This window comes from Mustela putorius, unplaced genomic scaffold, assembly GCF_011764305.1.
Source record: "Mustela putorius furo isolate JIRA1106 unplaced genomic scaffold, ASM1176430v1.1 tig00003972_pilon_pilon_pilon, whole genome shotgun sequence".
Taxonomy (NCBI): Eukaryota; Metazoa; Chordata; class Mammalia; order Carnivora; family Mustelidae; genus Mustela; species Mustela putorius.
In genome coordinates, this window is record NW_025422115.1 from 4,000,141 (window position 1) to 4,016,634 (window position 16,494).

At 43.1% G+C, this 16,494-nt stretch overlaps 1 protein-coding gene across 2 annotated transcripts; it reads left to right on the top strand.

Moving 5' to 3' along the window:
* Positions 1 to 2,119: 2,119 nt before the first annotated feature.
* On the top strand, positions 2,120 to 15,806 carry ARRDC4 (arrestin domain containing 4). Of its 2 annotated transcripts, XM_013060109.2 has the most exons (9): positions 2,120 to 2,651; positions 3,761 to 3,829; positions 6,987 to 7,053; positions 7,297 to 7,444; positions 9,378 to 9,480; positions 10,475 to 10,731; positions 11,227 to 11,389; positions 12,513 to 12,667; positions 13,048 to 15,806. In XM_013060109.2, the coding sequence occupies exons 1-9, from the start codon at positions 2,363 to 2,365 to the stop codon at positions 13,102 to 13,104; spliced, it is 1,308 nt and encodes a 435-aa protein (XP_012915563.2). In that variant the 5' UTR covers positions 2,120 to 2,362; the 3' UTR covers positions 13,105 to 15,806. The 2 variants fall into 2 exon arrangements, with proteins under 2 accessions (XP_012915563.2, XP_044926501.1); XM_045070566.1 differs by lacking the exon at positions 3,761 to 3,829 and having other exon boundaries at positions 2,128 to 2,651.
* The last annotated feature ends 688 nt before the right edge of the window (positions 15,807 to 16,494 follow it).

The following is a 16,494-nucleotide window of genomic DNA, read 5'->3' on the forward strand; positions in this document are numbered from 1 at the left end:
GCTCTGATTTTGTTTAGCCCCCAGAGAAAAATCACTGGTCTGAGCGAACTGTAAGAATCTCATTTCTTTTTGCCAGTTAATGACCTATGGTGCACAGATGAGTCCGTTTTGGCCAACACCAGGTAAGAAGCCTACCAGGGGCATCCAGGCAAATGTATTTTCTTTTCAAAAGGAGAGAAGAAAAAAAGAAAAGAAAAGCCACCTTTTTCTTTTTTCTTTCTTTCTTTCTTTCTTTTTTTTTTTTTCTTTGTGAGCATGTATTCTCTTGCTTTATTTTGTAAATTCTGCTTTGGGATATTTAGAGCTGTGGTAACCACTGCCACTAGGAAGGGAGCAGAGTATGACAGTGGAGGAAGAGGAAAGGAGTCCATTGAACCAACCCTGACAGCACCTGCTGTTGGACTTCTGGTTAAGTAAACAAGAAGTATACTTATTGCTCAAGCCAACGTTTGGCCATGCATTCTGCTACCTGTAGTAGCAAAGACAGCCCAATCTTTCTCAGCACAGAATGTCTACCATATGTGCATTTCTGCCTTTTGGGCATGGTTAGAGCCACTACCCTTTCCCCTTTCTCAACCACCTAATTTGGAAGGGATGGGGGGAGAAGACAGAGAACATCTGCCTAGAGAAGATGAAGATATAGCAGAGTAAGAGGCCAAGTACTATTCATTTATTACAAAGCCAAATAATATTGTATGGGTTGGGATTCTTTCCCTCAAGCAACTCAGCATTATCGAGTGCTGATTTTGTCCCAAACTCCGTTAGGTACTACAGATACAACAATGAGAACATGTTCTGTGCTTCAAATGGCAGTGATGAACACTACGCAAATAAGAATAGAAGGTGAGGTTGTTATAAAGAAAAGTGGACGAGGGAACTCTTCTGAAGTCGTGAGAAACTAACAGCTATTTCAGAACTAGGCAGAGATTTGTAGACCTTTCCACTTTCTTTCAGAAGCAATAAAGACACTTCGAAGTTGTAAATCTTCAGTGAAGTTTCACGTTAATAATTTAAACTCAAAGGCGGCAACAAAGCAACCTTTCATTTGGGATCTTTAAAAAAAAAAAAAGGAAATACCTACTTCGGCAAAGTTTTAAAATTTCAATATGAGATCAATCCATCTGTGATTAACTCCTCACTAACTTGGAAATTTAGTAAGGGAAGAACTTAAAAGGGTTAGAAAATGCCCAGATAATGTCAGCTATGCTAGATGGTTGAGAAGAGTTGAGAAGAAATGAAATATTAAAGAACAAAATGAAAATGAGGGTAGGCAAAAGGAGCATGGGCGTGGAGAACAAGTCCTGAAGGCAACTCCAAGTCGTCCTGAACTATGACAAGGAGGTCAGGAAATCCTTTAGGGTGGAGCAGAAACTTGGGGAGCACCCGCGGTTTTGAAACGACCTGATTCATGATCTTGTTTACAACAGGAAGAATCAGTGTTCTGGGCTATTCGAATACCAGCTTAGAAAACCCGTGAGCCCAGCAGAACTCTTTGGGTGTTGTACCAGGTTGAGAATCAGAGCGTTCACCCTTCCAGTCTGCGGTTCTTTCTCAGGCTGGGAATTGCAAGACCTTAGAGAGGCGGGGCTTGGGAACCTGGAGGTTGGTAGTTGCCAAGTTATCCATGAAAGCTTCCAGACAGCTGGCCACCCACCCAAAACTCACAGGAGAATTATTGCTGAGTTCCATTTTCCAGGGTATGTATTTCCCCAGAAGTACTGCAGATTAAATCATAAATACGAGCCAGTTGCAGTCACAACCGCATAAACCAGTGCGAACCCAGACACTTCTGCAAACTGGCCCCACGCCGCCAGAAACCCCGCCCCCGTTCGTAACCATGGGAACGGCAGACACTCCGCGAGCCGGAGATTCCCTGTTCCGCCCCCTCCCTAACAAATATTGTTTCCCACTATCTGTCCACATGGGCGCACCGCCTCACTATTGGTCAGTGCCCCAGGACTGTGCCTTGTTCCAGCCAATAAGCGGCCTGTGCACGTGTACGCCTGCGTACCCCGATTGGTCACTGCCGCCTGATCACGCACTGCCTACCTGCGCCATCCGGTGCGTGGGAGCGCCTATGAAATGACTCAGTAGCCATTTACAACCAATCGGCACGAGGCAGAACTCACAGCCGGCCTATGGGCGCGCGCCGGGGGTGGGCTGTCCCGGCCCCTGTCCAGGCCCACCGGGGTTTGTTAAAGCGATAGGCCCCGCGGCGCGCCAGGGCTTCACCGGGTACCGCACAGCGGCCGCAGCGGCCCTCAGCGTGCGGCGGGCGCCCGTGACAGCGGCGCCCCTCCGCTCGCCAGGCCGGCTCCGGGCAGCTGCCGACCTCCCTGGCGCGGCCCCATCGCCCGGCGGGATGGGCGGCGAGGCGGGGTCCGCGGCGGCCGTGGGCTCCGAGGGCCGCGTGAAGAGCTTGGGTCTGGTGTTCGAGGATGAGCGCAAGGGCTGCTACTCGAGCGGCGAGACGGTGGCGGGACACGTGCTGCTGGAGGCGGCCGAGCCGGTGGCCCTGCGCGCGCTGCGCCTGGAGGCCCACGGCCGAGCGACTGCCGCCTGGGGCCCGAGCCCTGGCGCCGCATCCCCGGCCGCCGCCTCGGAGGTGGAGTACTTGAACGTGCGCCTGAGCCTGCGCGAGCCCCCGGCCGGTGAGCGAGGGCCACGGCCCCGGGGGTCCCCGATGGGTCACGGAGGCTCCGCAGAGGGGCTGGCAGGAACCGGGAGGGCGCGCGCCGGCGGATGCCCACCGGCTGGCGGGGAGGGGTGGGGGCGGGATCCGGGGCTGGGGTCCGCCCACTTGGTGGCCGGAGCCTCGGTTTGGTGGCCGGTGACGGGAGGGTAACAATGCCTGTGCCCCCCGTTGCAAAGCAGTGGGGACGATCCCGCGAGGGGAGTGCGCACGTCTTCCTGGCGCTTCACGGCCGGTTCGCTTGGGCCTGCCCAGCGCCAGGCGTCCCAGGACCTTCCAGGATCGCGGCTGGAATGAACCGTTGCCATGGGAACCTGTGATGAGCAGTCAGAAATCTAAGACGGGGGATCTAGGTCCAGTCCCTTCTGGCCTGAGGGATGGAGAGCGGAATCAGACGATGAGGTCCCATGCTTGGTGCTCAGTGTTTTATGGGCCTCCCCTTCTTTCCATCCTGGAGGTAGACTCTCGTTCTCGGTTCAAGATGATTTAGCAAAACCTCAGTCTTGGGAAGAGGGAAGTAGTTCAGGGAGTTCAGCGGAAGTGTTTCTTGACCATCATACTTGGTTTCTCTCTTCTGGGAGCCGAGTAACTTAAGAGTTCTGCTTCTGCCCTATATTTTGTCTTTTATTCTTTGCTTCTTTTTGTTAACTTGCAACATCCCCCTCCCCTCCCAGCCGCAGTGTAGGCCTTTTGAGACAGTGGGATCCGGGTGTTGCCAAGGTTCGGGAGGAACAATTACCCACCTCTAGTCCACTCTGGTGAAGTCCAGTTAATAGTGCAGGTCTTTCCAAGGGCTTCTGTGGCAACCATGACATAGCTGTTTCATCTGTTTGTATACTCTGTGTATAAATATAAAATTTTATACAACTGTATATAAGAACTATGCAAAAATTGATCATCTGAATCATGAAAATACTAGGAACAATGAGTCTTGCTCTTCAAGAAGCTGGTGGCAGCTGCTTTAACTACTTTACCTTCCTGCCTAATCAGCTTCAGCTTTTATCTATAGAAGGAAAAAATGGTATAAACAGTCTTAATGTTTTAACCTTCTCTGTGTCTTATACACAGGAAATAGTATGTGCAATTTTGACTTTTCCTACTTTGGAGAAGTAGACTGTTCGCAGTTAAATCCTCAAGGTATGTGAGAATCCAGTGATCCCAAGTATTGTAGTGGGGAAAGAGCACATTTGGAACCAAAGCCTTCTTTTGAATTCACCAGTGCAGTGTGTTGGGTCACCCTCTCCTCAGTGTGGTTTCCAGGATCAGCCCACACATGCCTCCCCCAGTGGTTGGGACAACACAGATTTTCAAGATGGCTGATTGGAGTCAAGGATCATCGAAGAGAGACGTAAAGTGGTTTTGTCCAGGACTTTGGACTCTCTAGATCTCTGTGCCCATAACTACTGAGTAAATAGAAGTGAGATTAATAGCAGTTGGACCTGGGATTAGCAATAAAGAAATTGCTTTGGTAGAATCTGGTCTGACAAGTACTGTTAAGAATCACAGGCTAGATCTTGCTTTTTCATTCTGATGGAATAGAATGTCCTAGCCTAGGCAAGCTGAAAAATTTTAGCTTGTTTTCTCAAAAGATATCATACCAAATATTGGCAAAATTTGTTTTATTTAAAAAAATCATAGTTTGCTTTAGGGGATCTCATGAGAGAAAAAAAAAAAGAACACTCATAATATCTGTAGCTTGGAAGAAGTTAGCAAGTTTACATAACTGTAGATTCTCCGGGTCATTTGTTTTCCAAACACTAGCTGAATTTCAGTCATCCGAAGAGATTTTTAGAAATCTAGATTTTTGGAAAATGTGTCTATGAGATTTTCAGGAAACCTCCCTGAGTAACTGTTTGGCACTGTTAATCTAATCTACTTGCTATCATTGTGATTGATTTTCTTCATTTTTTTAAATTATTGAGGAATTATGGTAAAAAGACAAAACAGAACAGAGAATTGGTTTTACTTGGTCACCCACCAGCAGTATGACCTTGTGGGAGTCCCTGAACCTTCCTGAGCCCAAGTCTCTGACTCTGTAATGATGCTCTAAGCTCCCACTTAGTGCCTTGAGTGAGGAGCTCAGGCCATAAGACCATTGGTGACTGGAATGCCTCTCTGTGACACTGTAGTCTTCAGTGTATAAGGCAGAAGCACTGAATCATGAGAACAGAGGCGGAAATGGGCATGTGATTCAGCCTGTGAAACTTTTAACAAAAAAATAATAGTCATAAGAGAAAGGAAGAAAACTAAGATTTGTTTCCAAATCCTATAAGCTAGGTTTATCAACTTTCTCCATTTGTGTTCCTATTTATATATGGAGGTGATTGAAAGTCTTGTTTTAAATGTTCTAGTTCCTGTGTTCATTTGTATTCTCTATGATAAGAGAATTTTCTCTCTCTCGGTAGCCCAAGTAATGCTCTTCTCCACACATGCCCACTGTGCCGGCCTCATGCTGTTCCCTTCCTCTGAAACCCCCTCCTGCGCCTCTCCGTGCCGGCTCTCAGGTGCAGAGCAGGTACTGTCCCCTCCCGGGGCTCCTGCATTCTGTGCTCATGACTCTGTGTGTGTCTGTAGCCTCCTCTCTTCCTGCAGTCTGTCTGAGGATTGACCTTACACATCTTTGTATCCACCATGCCTGCTGTCTAAGCGCTGTGAGGTTTGAACTCACATGAAACCCACGTTTCTAAGCATTGTAAAGGACACAGCTTGTCATATTCCATAGTCTAAGGGTTGTAACTTAGAACTTTTGTCCAGCTCTCATCGGGATTGCCTGGAACCTTTTACGCTCTAGCACAGCAGTAACAGTGCTGAGTCTCACTGGGAGGGCAGCCCTGGGCACAGCTGAGCCCTGGGGACCGCCTTCATCACTGTGGTTGAACCGGGCCTCATGTCCCTGTCCCTTGTTCACATTGCCTCCAAGTCCCCTACTTGTGCTGTGCTTCTTATTTGAATGACCTTTCAGTGGTAAATACCTTACTTTTATTCCCCCTAATATATTACATGCTGAAAATTGGGGACAGATTCAGAAGACTAAATGGGCCAATAATGCATTCCTGTTTTCTGAAAGTACAAGGTTAAAATGTTAATTGTTTCTAGTAAGTGAAAAAATATTCCATTTTACCAGCCCTTTAAATGTCTCTCTCTTTTTTGAATGAACGCATACAGTAGGAAGCTCTGTTTTTAGTATCAACTGACCAGGCAAATCTTGAAGAAAGTTCTCATTTCTGTTGCACTTTCTTCCTCTGAATCGTGCCACCCTTCATGAGGGGGTTTAGTTCAGAACTTGAATCGATGAGCATAAAGTGAAGGGGAAGTTTCTAAGTGTCTCGGCAGAGCTGTCTGAACCACGTGACAGCCTGGAGTTGACTTTGGATCTGAATGATGCCGGTTGTTTGTGTGTTCACGGGAACTCCAGCAGTGCCCAGGCGTCCCAGGGTCTATCTGCCCCCTGCAGCTCAGCCTTGACAAGCGGGGCTAAGCCTCTGCGTGAGAGAAAACCCAGCTGGCTGACCCAGCAGGCCCAGACTAGGAGGGGGGAGTCATGGCTGTGCTTGGCAGACCCTGCTCTGTATGTTGACTTAACCACCAATTAACTAACCACCTATTAATTGGTAGAGCTTAAATGTAAATGCATGACCCTTACCTCGTAAGTTGTCCTGTTGGTTTGGCTGTTTGGAATTATACTCAATCTTCACAATATCCTAAGGAAATTTTTCACCTTCTTTTTGCATTTTTGCCTAAAGAATACAGAATCAGATTTTTATTGTACACCCAAAATAAATAGATGCATTTTTTGCTAAATCAGCTTTCAATCCATTTTAATATTGGTATTTCATATTAGTATAATAATATACTATAACATATACTATTAGTGTAATAGCATTGGTGTGTGTTTATCATATAATGTTGGGACACTTGTACTAGTTTATGAGTGGGCAAACAAATGTGTATGTGTACACGCACACACGTGTTACAGGTATACTTGTGTGTGCATGTATACAGATATGTGCATGTATATTCATAATGTGGATGTACATGTGACCTCTGGGTTCTGATACTTGTGTGATTGGTCCTTTTAAAGGTGGAAGCTGTATGTATATATATATGGTTTGAAATTAATGAAACTTGGTAGAAACTGATTGACATTCTAATTCTCTAAATCTTAGAGATTAATGTATTTTTTGGAATATCCTGGATACTCCAGGGGAAACCTCCCTTTAAAAAAATAGGACTTAACTTGTGAAAATTCTTGATCTAATAGGAACCTCAGTTAAAAATGTATTTTCTTTTTTAGGTGAAGGCATCCTCTTACTACAGCCTGGAAAGCATGAATTTCCATTTAGCTTTCAACTTCCATCTGAGTAAGTGAAACGATACTACTTTTATGATTTTCTTTCTCTGCAATACGCCAGTCCCGAGAAGAGGGTGCCGAGTATCTCTGAAACTCAGCGATGCCCATTGATCTTGAATAGCCCCTCACAGACTTCCCCTGTTCCCATTCTTTTTATTTTTTTTTCAACCCAAACCAACACTTTAAGGGTGTTTTTCCAGTAGTGTTTCACTGAAAGATGAACTTCTCAATTAACCTCTTTGGTTCGTTTCAGACCTTTAGTAACCTCATTCACCGGGAAATACGGAAGTATTCAGTACTGTGTGAGGGCAGTTTTGGAACGACCCAAGGTACCTGACCAGAGTGTGAAGCGGGAGCTCCAGGTTGTTAGTCACATCGATGTCAATGCACCAGCGTTACTAGTGAGTCTTCCTTCTCCTCTTCCTCCTCCCCTCCCTTCCTCGCTTCCATCAGTACTGCTGTGTACACCAAGCCGTGCGGCGCTAGCCCGTCCTGTCACTTTCTCATACAATCTTGTAACCCGTGGGCCTTCGCGATAAATGTGTGATTCTAGGTTGGGCAAATTACAAATTGTGTGTGTTAATACTATTGATTATGTCTCCGTTGTTCGGGGCTGCTTTTGCCAAAAAGTTACACAGGCTTGAAATGCATTAATAAGGCTTAATAACACTAATGCGCACACAGAGAGGGCTTACTTTCCCCAGAGCGGCCACATTCACGGGGCGGTGGTATTCTAAACTCTTCAATAATAGCAGGTTGAGGAACAGTAATTATGGAAGAGTATTAATCAAGCTCAGCCTGTTATTGAGGATCAGGCCATTATGCTATGTATCCTTCCATTTTGCATGTCATTTTCCAACATTAAGTAAGTGCGCGCAGCTGCTGTGGAGAGCCTTTCTCTTATCATTTCCTTATGACAGATTTGGCCACATTAAAGCATTGAACTTCTAATCATCACCAGAAATACTGTAGGCTGATAAGAAAGATTACGCTGTAAGTAACAACAGAATAGGCAAGATGGGAGCTAATGAGCTAGATTCTTTTATCTAAACCCATATTATCAAAATAATATAAAATTATACCTTGTACTTTCATGATAGCTATGAGGACCTAATGGTTCTTCATTTAAATATGAATGAATGATTTTTTTTTTTAACTTCATAGAAAACACTGGGATAATTTGAACTTTCCATCATGATACGGATGCTCCAAAGATGTATCATTAGTGCTGGGGGTTTCTTTCGCTAGCCAGTGTTTTTAAAGAGAAGGGTAAAAAACAAGTTCAAAGGTGTTTCACTCAATTTTCATTCAAAAATGGAATGGACTTCACTGTAATGGCCATGTATTGGTTACACTCTAGCTGCGTGGTCCCTTGGGGACAGCACCCAATAGTCCAGGCTGAGGCTCCAGTTACAGCTGGAAGTTACCATCCACGTAACACCTTCGGTTTTTTTGTTGTTTTGTTTTTGTCTTGTTTTTTTGTTTTTTGCAAATTGACAATACTGTCTTGTGCTTTTAGAACTACTTAGAATTGGGAAGGTGACTATTTCTAAACTATAGGACCATTGTGGCAAATGATTTACGGAGATTTTATTTTTTTTGCCAAAAAGAGAAACTACTAATCCTTTAATTTTTTTTTTTTTTTTTTTTAAGTAAAAGAATTGCTGCTTTAGGTTTTACGATGAGCTTTTTTGGTTTGCGCGTCTTTTAAATGGAGCATTTTAAATGCTAAAGGTGGGGAGGTCTGTTCAGTAACTTTGTGGGTTTTTATGGTGGGCGTGTTGTGCTGTCCTCAGACAAGACCCCAAACCAGTCTCAATAATGGGCACTTGAAATTTCTGCCTAATCATGCATTTCTGAATTCAGGAAAAGACCATTTCCTGATGACCATTTATTTTAGATGCCAAAAGAAACAGAAGATTTTGATTATTGATTTTTATGCCATTTCTTCTTTTACCTAACCTACACATAAAGTCTTTAAAAGAAAAAAACATCTCTGTCATGTTAATAGTTTCTACTGTTATTTTTTATCATTACCTTAAGGGAAGGTATATCATTTTCCAGAATTATAATGATTGTAGGATAAAATAGGGTGGTATCAGCTTATTTGAGTCTCACAATTCATCTTAGTTTTCCTAAAAAGAGAATGATTTTTTTTAATGCTTTATGTTTTAGCAAGTATTTTGCCTAATATGTCCCATGAGGATGAAAAAGTTGAGTTGTTTCCTAGAAGACCTTTCTACTCAACTGTTTAATAAAGAATGACGTAATTTTAAGTTCTGTGAGTTTTCTACTGGTTTAATTAAAGTCATGTTATTATTTGTAATTTTCAAGACCCCTGTATTGAAAACTCAAGAGAAAATGGTTGGCTGTTGGTTTTTCACGTCTGGTCCTGTCTCACTGAGTGCCAAAATTGAAAGAAAAGGATACTGTAATGGTAAGCAAAATTTTTGAAAGTCCAAATGGAAGAGTCGTGCATGTTATGAGCTACTTTTAAGTGATTTTTAAATATTGTATTTTGTAATTCATGAGGTACAGACTGTTTTAAAACATGGATAATATGGCTTTCTGTTTTTCATATAAATAATGGATATGTACGTATTTTTGTTTGGATGAGTGGAATCCAGTAAAACTCCTGGTATTTCTGACTTTGGTCCTTTCACTTGAGTGACAAAGACTAAAACTTGGAGAATGGGAAAATGCCAGCATTTTACTTGATGTTGCAAAAGAATGTCAGGAGCAGTGTTGCTCAGAAGAGCGCCATCACGGCATGAAACTCCTGTGGGGCGTTCTGACCCTGTGCTGGGGATGTGTGCACAAACATGGGGCGTGAGCGTGTAGAACAGGAACTTCCCGAACAGTCAGATGGATAATGGAACCACCATTTGTGAAGGATCTGATTCCCTCCGCCGGGCCTGGCCTCTACTCCAGGGTTCTAGCTCACTGGGGATGGATGTGGTCCAGATGGTGGAATGGTGGACACATAATGGGGGTGGGAAAGTCACCTGCTCCGCCCATTGTTTCATTTATGCCTTCACATCGGTTCCTTAAATGCAACGTCTGTGTTCCTCTGTTCGGCAGATTTTAACTTGATGGGCATCAATGACTTTGTTAGTGATCTTTTGTACTTAAGATAGTACTGGGTCATTTATTTTTAGGTCTTTTCTTGATTTTTATAAATGCTAGTCATTTACATATCTTTCAAACAGCCAACGTACTATTGCTACATTAGAGAAGCAAATAATGCAATAAGTAGAAGCCAGTATCTACCAAGACCTGCAATGAATTCTCAGATTTCTGACGCAAATTCACAATACAAGTTTTCCATCAAAGTTTGCGTGGCGACTTTTGCTTTCATTGGTTAGTGGCTCTCTTCCACCATGGTAAGAACTTTCTGAAAGTCTCTGAAGGTGTTTTTGTTCTCTTTTTAGGAGAAGCCATTCCAATCTACGCAGAGATAGAGAATTGTTCCTCTCGGCTGATTGTTCCCAAAGCTGCTATTTTCCAAACCCAGACATATTTGGCAAGTGGGAGAACAAAGTCCGTCCGGCACATGGTTGCCAACGTGCGAGGAAACCACATCGCTTCTGGGGGCACCGACACGTGGAATGGGAAGACTCTGAAGATCCCACCTGTTACTCCGTCCATCCTGGATTGCTGCATTATCCGAGTAGACTATTCCTTAGCTGTAAGTGGAGAGCTCCTTACGATGGAAAATATGCGGCGCTCGCTGCCGTATCTGCACAAATACGCACATGTCGTACCTGGGGAAGTGTCCTTGTAGGTCAGCATTACAGCAGACCCGGGAATGGTGAAGGCTGGCCTTTCTTTTTAATTGAAAACTGTCCCCCTAAGGAACTGAATTAACTAACATGCATTAAGGGGTATTTGTTATATTGGAAACATAGACTTCATTTTTTATAATTACTATGTAAGCCGTGCTCGCTTACAGTAAAGTATGTTAAGGCTACCGTTCCCCATCGCAGAGCAGTCACTGGATTTCCTGGGCTCTTCGTCTGGTTTGTTCTTCATTTTATTTGGTCATGATCATTTACAGTTTTCTTGGGAAAGTGGTGGCAGGCAACAAAGATCTTGTTTCTGTGGAAAAAATAAATTGGAGGTCTAACTTTGCCTTTCTTTCTTTTTCTTCTTCTTCTTTTTTTTTTTTTTTTTGACCTATTAGGTGTATATTCACATTCCTGGTGCTAAAAAATTGATGCTCGAGCTGCCTTTAGTGATTGGCACAATTCCATACCACGGTTTTGGCAGCAGAAACTCTAGCATCGCCAGCCAGTTCAGCGTGGACATGAGCTGGCTGACGTTGACTCTGCCGGAGCAACCTGAAGGTACGAGGCTTGAAGGTTCTTTGCGCATGGCATGTTATCCGTAGGGCCCCTGAGGACCACATAAGACCACCGGTGCTCAGACGACAGTGACTCCTGCCACCACAGCTTTCCAGACTCTTCTGAGTACTGGACATTACAAAACTGCCTTCCTGGCAGGGACCTGGAGAGCCCAGCTTATCCTGGACACAGAGGTGCTGATGGCAGAGCCTACAATATAGTCTTTGTCTCTCAATTCTCGTTTATTAACAGTAAGACAACACGAAATAGAATCAGCAGACAGTGCTATGTATTTTCTGTAGCCTCATTTCAGTGATTTTCTTTTTCTCACCTGCACTATAACCTGCACCTCTTAGAAGAGTAGAATACAACCTAGGACAACCTAGAGGTCCCCGGATACATCCGTACTGGGGGACACTTATACCAAGAAGCACTGTAGCTTAGATGTCAGGATGATTTGAAAGTAAATGACCAAAGGGCTCATTCTCCAGGGTATTGTTGAACCTGTGACCTGCAGACCCAGGAAAGATCATAAAATAGTTTTATTGGAAGGTTTTGCCTAAAACAAGTTTTCAGTAGGAATGGTAGTGCCCCCCAGGAGAGGTTTGGAAATGGTGGGGGGGGGGTTGTTTATTGTTTGGAGCCCAACTGGCATTTTAGTTAGCAGCAGGCGGAGATGCTGTGTGTCTTGGAATGCACAATACCATTCTGCACAAAGAATTGTTCACACAGAATTTTGTACCACCTCGTATTAATGAAGGTGTTTTTATAATTGCCTGATTTTGGTGTACATATAAATAGTATTATTTGCCCAGTTTTAATATGAATTTGCAGGATGGCAACTGCAAAGTAAATCAATGAACAATTATAGTTTATTATCATGTTTTTATCAATAAAGTTCACAGTTTTGAACAAAAAAAGAGTAGAATACAGTAACTTAGTAGTGATTTCACAACAACAGAATATTCTGTCTTGATGGGCACAAAAACTTGCTCGTTAGAGGCGGGGGGGGGGGAGGGAACCATTGTTTGCAAATTTAGCTAAATTTCTTATTTTGATGAGAGTTCAGAAGAGATTGATGTGATGAATTTTTGCATGGATTTCTGAGACTCTTTTTTTGTCCCAGCGCCACCAAATTATGCAGATGTGGTGTCCGAGGAGGAATTCTCTCGACATGTGCCTCCTTACCCCCAGCCCCCTAACTGTGAGGGAGAAGCATGCTGTCCCATGTTCGCCTGCATACAGGAATTCCGGTTTCAGCCTCCGCCTCTTTATTCAGAGGTAAGCAAAATTAAAGAAAATGAGACTTTTAGTTTGCCCTTGGGAAATAATCCTTTATAAGTATCTGTTGCTGATTCCTAATTAGTAAGGGATACATACTTAAAAAAAGTCTTCTAGTGATGATAGACCGGCACTGATCCAATTACCTCCTTTTGTAATATTTTCTTTATAAATGATAGTGTGCCCATAGAGTACTGTGATCGCCTCTAAATTGTGTTCTGTGGCCGTGGAGTACAAAGCACTTAAGTGACCCGCTGGGACTTCTTAGTAATAGGCTCAAAGCTTGGCTTCTAACCACTGTGTAATTAGAAGTAGACACTGAGATCATTTGCCGGGTGCTGGGGTAGTAAGCCTGGTCCTCGCTCCTTCCCCTTCCGCAGGTTGACCCACATCCTCCTGATGTCGAGGAGACCCAGCCTGTTTCCTTCATTCTCTGAGCAAATGTCAGAAATCACTGTGTTCATCAGATTCGAGTATCCGTTCCTTCCCCGACCTTGCCTTTCTGGAAAAGAGGGAGAGAAGAGGAGTGCGAGGACAGAAACGAACATCCAGATCAAAGGTCATAGAAATTAAAGAATATGTGAACTTCCCAGTGGGCCAACAGGATTCTTGCACGAGCGGATGATAGGGTTGTGTGTCCCCTTTAACTCAGCGAAGCAGATGTGAAAAGTCAATGTGACAAGAACGTCCCGGACGCCAAAAGTGACCGAGTAAGTGAAGGGTGCCTGCGCTCAAGAGAAGAGACTGTGCGGAGAGTGGAAACGCTACACAAGCGTCACTTTCAAAAGGTTTCTCCAAGTGGAACAGAAGTTACCCCAAGCTTTAAGGAAGTATAGACTCATTGGGAGCCTTGATTTTGAAGGAGGTAGCAGCATAATAGGAAAGGCCTGCTCTAAAGATGCACTGTGATGCTGACATCCAGGGGCTTCGTGGTTTCTTACAGTGTGCCATAGGACCAAAGTCCCTGGGAGAACCTTTTGATGAGGTCCTAATGTGGTGACACTTTATAAATCAGCTCTACAGTATTATGAAATCAAGAAAAGGGTTCCTTGCAAGGCATGTCAGTTCAGAGGGGAAAGATGAATTTTAGCATGAGAACACGTTTTGTCAAAGGCTAGATTTTTACCCCCTTTAAGTACTTTGGTAGGATATGTGTTTGATTTTCTCCATGTCTTATTCACCTAGGATCACAGTAGAAAAAAAAAAAAGGTTATGTCCTCAGACTGCCATGATAACTACACAGGAAAAAAGGTAAAAAAAAAAAAAAAAAAAACCCAAAAGCCTTTCTTAACCTACCTCTAGTGGGGTTATCAGAATCTTTTGAAAACTCTAGGCCTGATGGGCCTTGTTTGGAGTTTTCGCTAATTGGCAGTGGCAGTCCTCTTCTGAATCACTGAATCTGCAGGTGGACCAAGGGAAAGATCCATACGGAAGTTAATATATGTCTGCCAAAGGGTATTTAAAAATAAACGCAAAATCAAAAGAGGGTACAAATAACCATGGTTTTTAAAAAGGACAAACTGAATTCCTGCCAAGAGCCTGACGCCCACATAGGGCAGTCCCTGTGCTGTGCACTCTTAACTCCCATTCCATTTCTTCGGTAGTTCCAGTTAAACTGTGATTTTTTTTTCTTTCTTTATCGTTTTGGTGCAATATTTTATTATCATTTAACCTCAGGATATTCCGACCAACAAGATTGTGTTGCTGCTAGAAGTCTGAGCAGTGTTTTTACCATCGCCCACTCCCCTTCTGTTCGTGCCCACGTGGCCCCTTACTTCTCCTTTCTTCTGTTGTCAGTTTCCTGAGCTGAGAGTGTTCCTGGACCCTAAGTGGAAAGGAGGGGAGGCGGGATCCCCACAATAATGATTTTGGACCAGCCGAGTACTTTGGTTTTCTCGACATCCTTATGGGTTCGACCCAGAAACTCTGGTGCTTCCCATGCAGAATGCCATACTTCATTCCCCAGAGCAAGTGATTTTTCTTTCAGTCGGTATATTCAGTCCCAAGTATCAAAGTTCCTCTAGGGTTAAGTTTTGTATTTAGAAGTTAGCTGGCCAATCTGATCAGGGATTTTTCTACATGCATTAGGTAAACGTATACTTCTCCCCCTTCTGGACATACCTCTCTTTGTAATCACATAAGCATCTTAGGCAGTTTTTTCATCATAAGCCACTATTTAAAATCACAGTGCAAAACTGTTATACCAATAATTGTGGTACTGAAATTGTCACAGAACTTTATTTCCTGGTTTGGTTTTTAGTGCCTTTTTTTTTGTTTAAATTTTGCTTTGTTTTTGTGTATTTTTAAACAGATATGTGTATTTAAGTGTTATCTAAGCGGTTTTGTTTTTCCTCTAAAAAAAAAAAAGATCCTCTTCAATTGTTTCTTGACTTCTATGCCTTGTCAAGATATTGTCCATCTCCGTGATACCAAAAATAAAGGGAAAGAAGCAAAGTAGAGCGGTATGAAGGAAGGAAGTTTAATTATTTGGCCCCGTGTAGAAAGCCAAGTCGTTGGCTTCCAACGACTCAGTGGAATCCTTCACTAGGATTGCTTTATCACCTGTAACAGAGACATCATGAAATGTGCTCACAAAATTAAAGCAAAGCTGATTTTGGAGCACTTAAAAGAGTAGGTAAAAGGTATGATTTGCCTTATCAAATTGGTATCAGTATATCTGACCTTAAGCAGTAGGTTGAAACTGCATACCTTTTCTCATAATCAAGAAATTATTCTATGAATGTAGAAAATTCTACATTGCAACAGAATTCTTGGGAATGAAGATAAAAATTTAGCTGCTATTTGCTTGTTATTCTGTTTAGTTTGCAAAGAAACTGTGGCCTTAGAATTTTCTTTTTGATGCAAATTTTTTTGAAATTGAAAATGTGCATCTTTTGGCACACAAAATCCTTCCATGGGCGGAACTTTAATTTTTATGTTTTTGTTTTGCACAATAAGAAACTCAGTAGGCAGGGGTTTTGTTTTTGATAAGTTAACTATGAAAGTTTTTTTTAATTATTTTTATTATTAAAAATGTAACTCTTTAACCTACAGGAAAAAAAAAATAAAGATTGTATTTTGTACTCTGGTTTGAACCCCATGGGTTCCTTTTGTTAATAAAATGACACTAAGGCTGTGAGGTGCTGCTTCTGTGTTTGCTTTGTTTTGGTAAGACTATGACTTAAATCCTTATAGACTTAGGGGAAATGGGTACCACAGGACAAAGTGTAATTGCTGTTAAATTAAGATCCTTTGTTGCATATGCGGACTATCAGCGGGTCAGAGGGCCCTGGGGGCTTCTGAGCCTGGTTTTACAGTGGGCTCAGTTTCCCCAAGGAAATCAGTGTTTAGCATTCCATGAAGAAAAGTGTAGCATGAGTAAGCCTAAGCTGTCTTGGTTGTTGAGAGCGTGTTACCTTCATTTATTCCCAAATGACAATGGTTACTTTTTATAGCTTCCGGAGCTTTTGTGTTTTACGGGCCACGTGTTTCCCTGGGAAATTTGGTGCATCTGATGAGCTGTCCGGGGACCCATACAGGAAGGCACTGACCAAGTCAACCTCCCCTTTCAAATGGGTAGAAGCCACACATTTTGTATAAGGACTATGTAATGGTACATCCATCTCAAGAAAACTGCCTGGATCCTCCCTCCTCTGGAAAATTCTCAAATTTAGCTAAGTGGTAGAGCCCTCATCATTTACTCTCTAGGTGTTCATACTATGGGAGATAGTCTTAAATAAAGAGATTGTAGGTCCACATTGGCAATCGACATAAATGGAGACATTTGTCTCACACAATAAATAATGAGGCAGAATTTGCCCTTATTG

What these genes read in the sequence shown, in the direction of transcription:
- ARRDC4 (XM_013060109.2), top strand. Translation starts at nt 2,363, where the DNA reads ATGGGCGGCGAGGCGGGGTCCGCGGCGGCCGTGGGCTCCGAGGGCCGC. An exon ending in CCTGCGCGAGCCCCCGGCCG is followed by an intron (nt 2,652 to 3,760) that starts GTGAGCGAGGGC and finishes TCTTATACACAG; the next exon opens with GAAATAGTATGTGCAATTTT. An exon ending in CTCCGCCTCTTTATTCAGAG is followed by an intron (nt 12,668 to 13,047) that starts GTAAGCAAAATT and finishes CCCCTTCCGCAG; the next exon opens with GTTGACCCACATCCTCCTGA.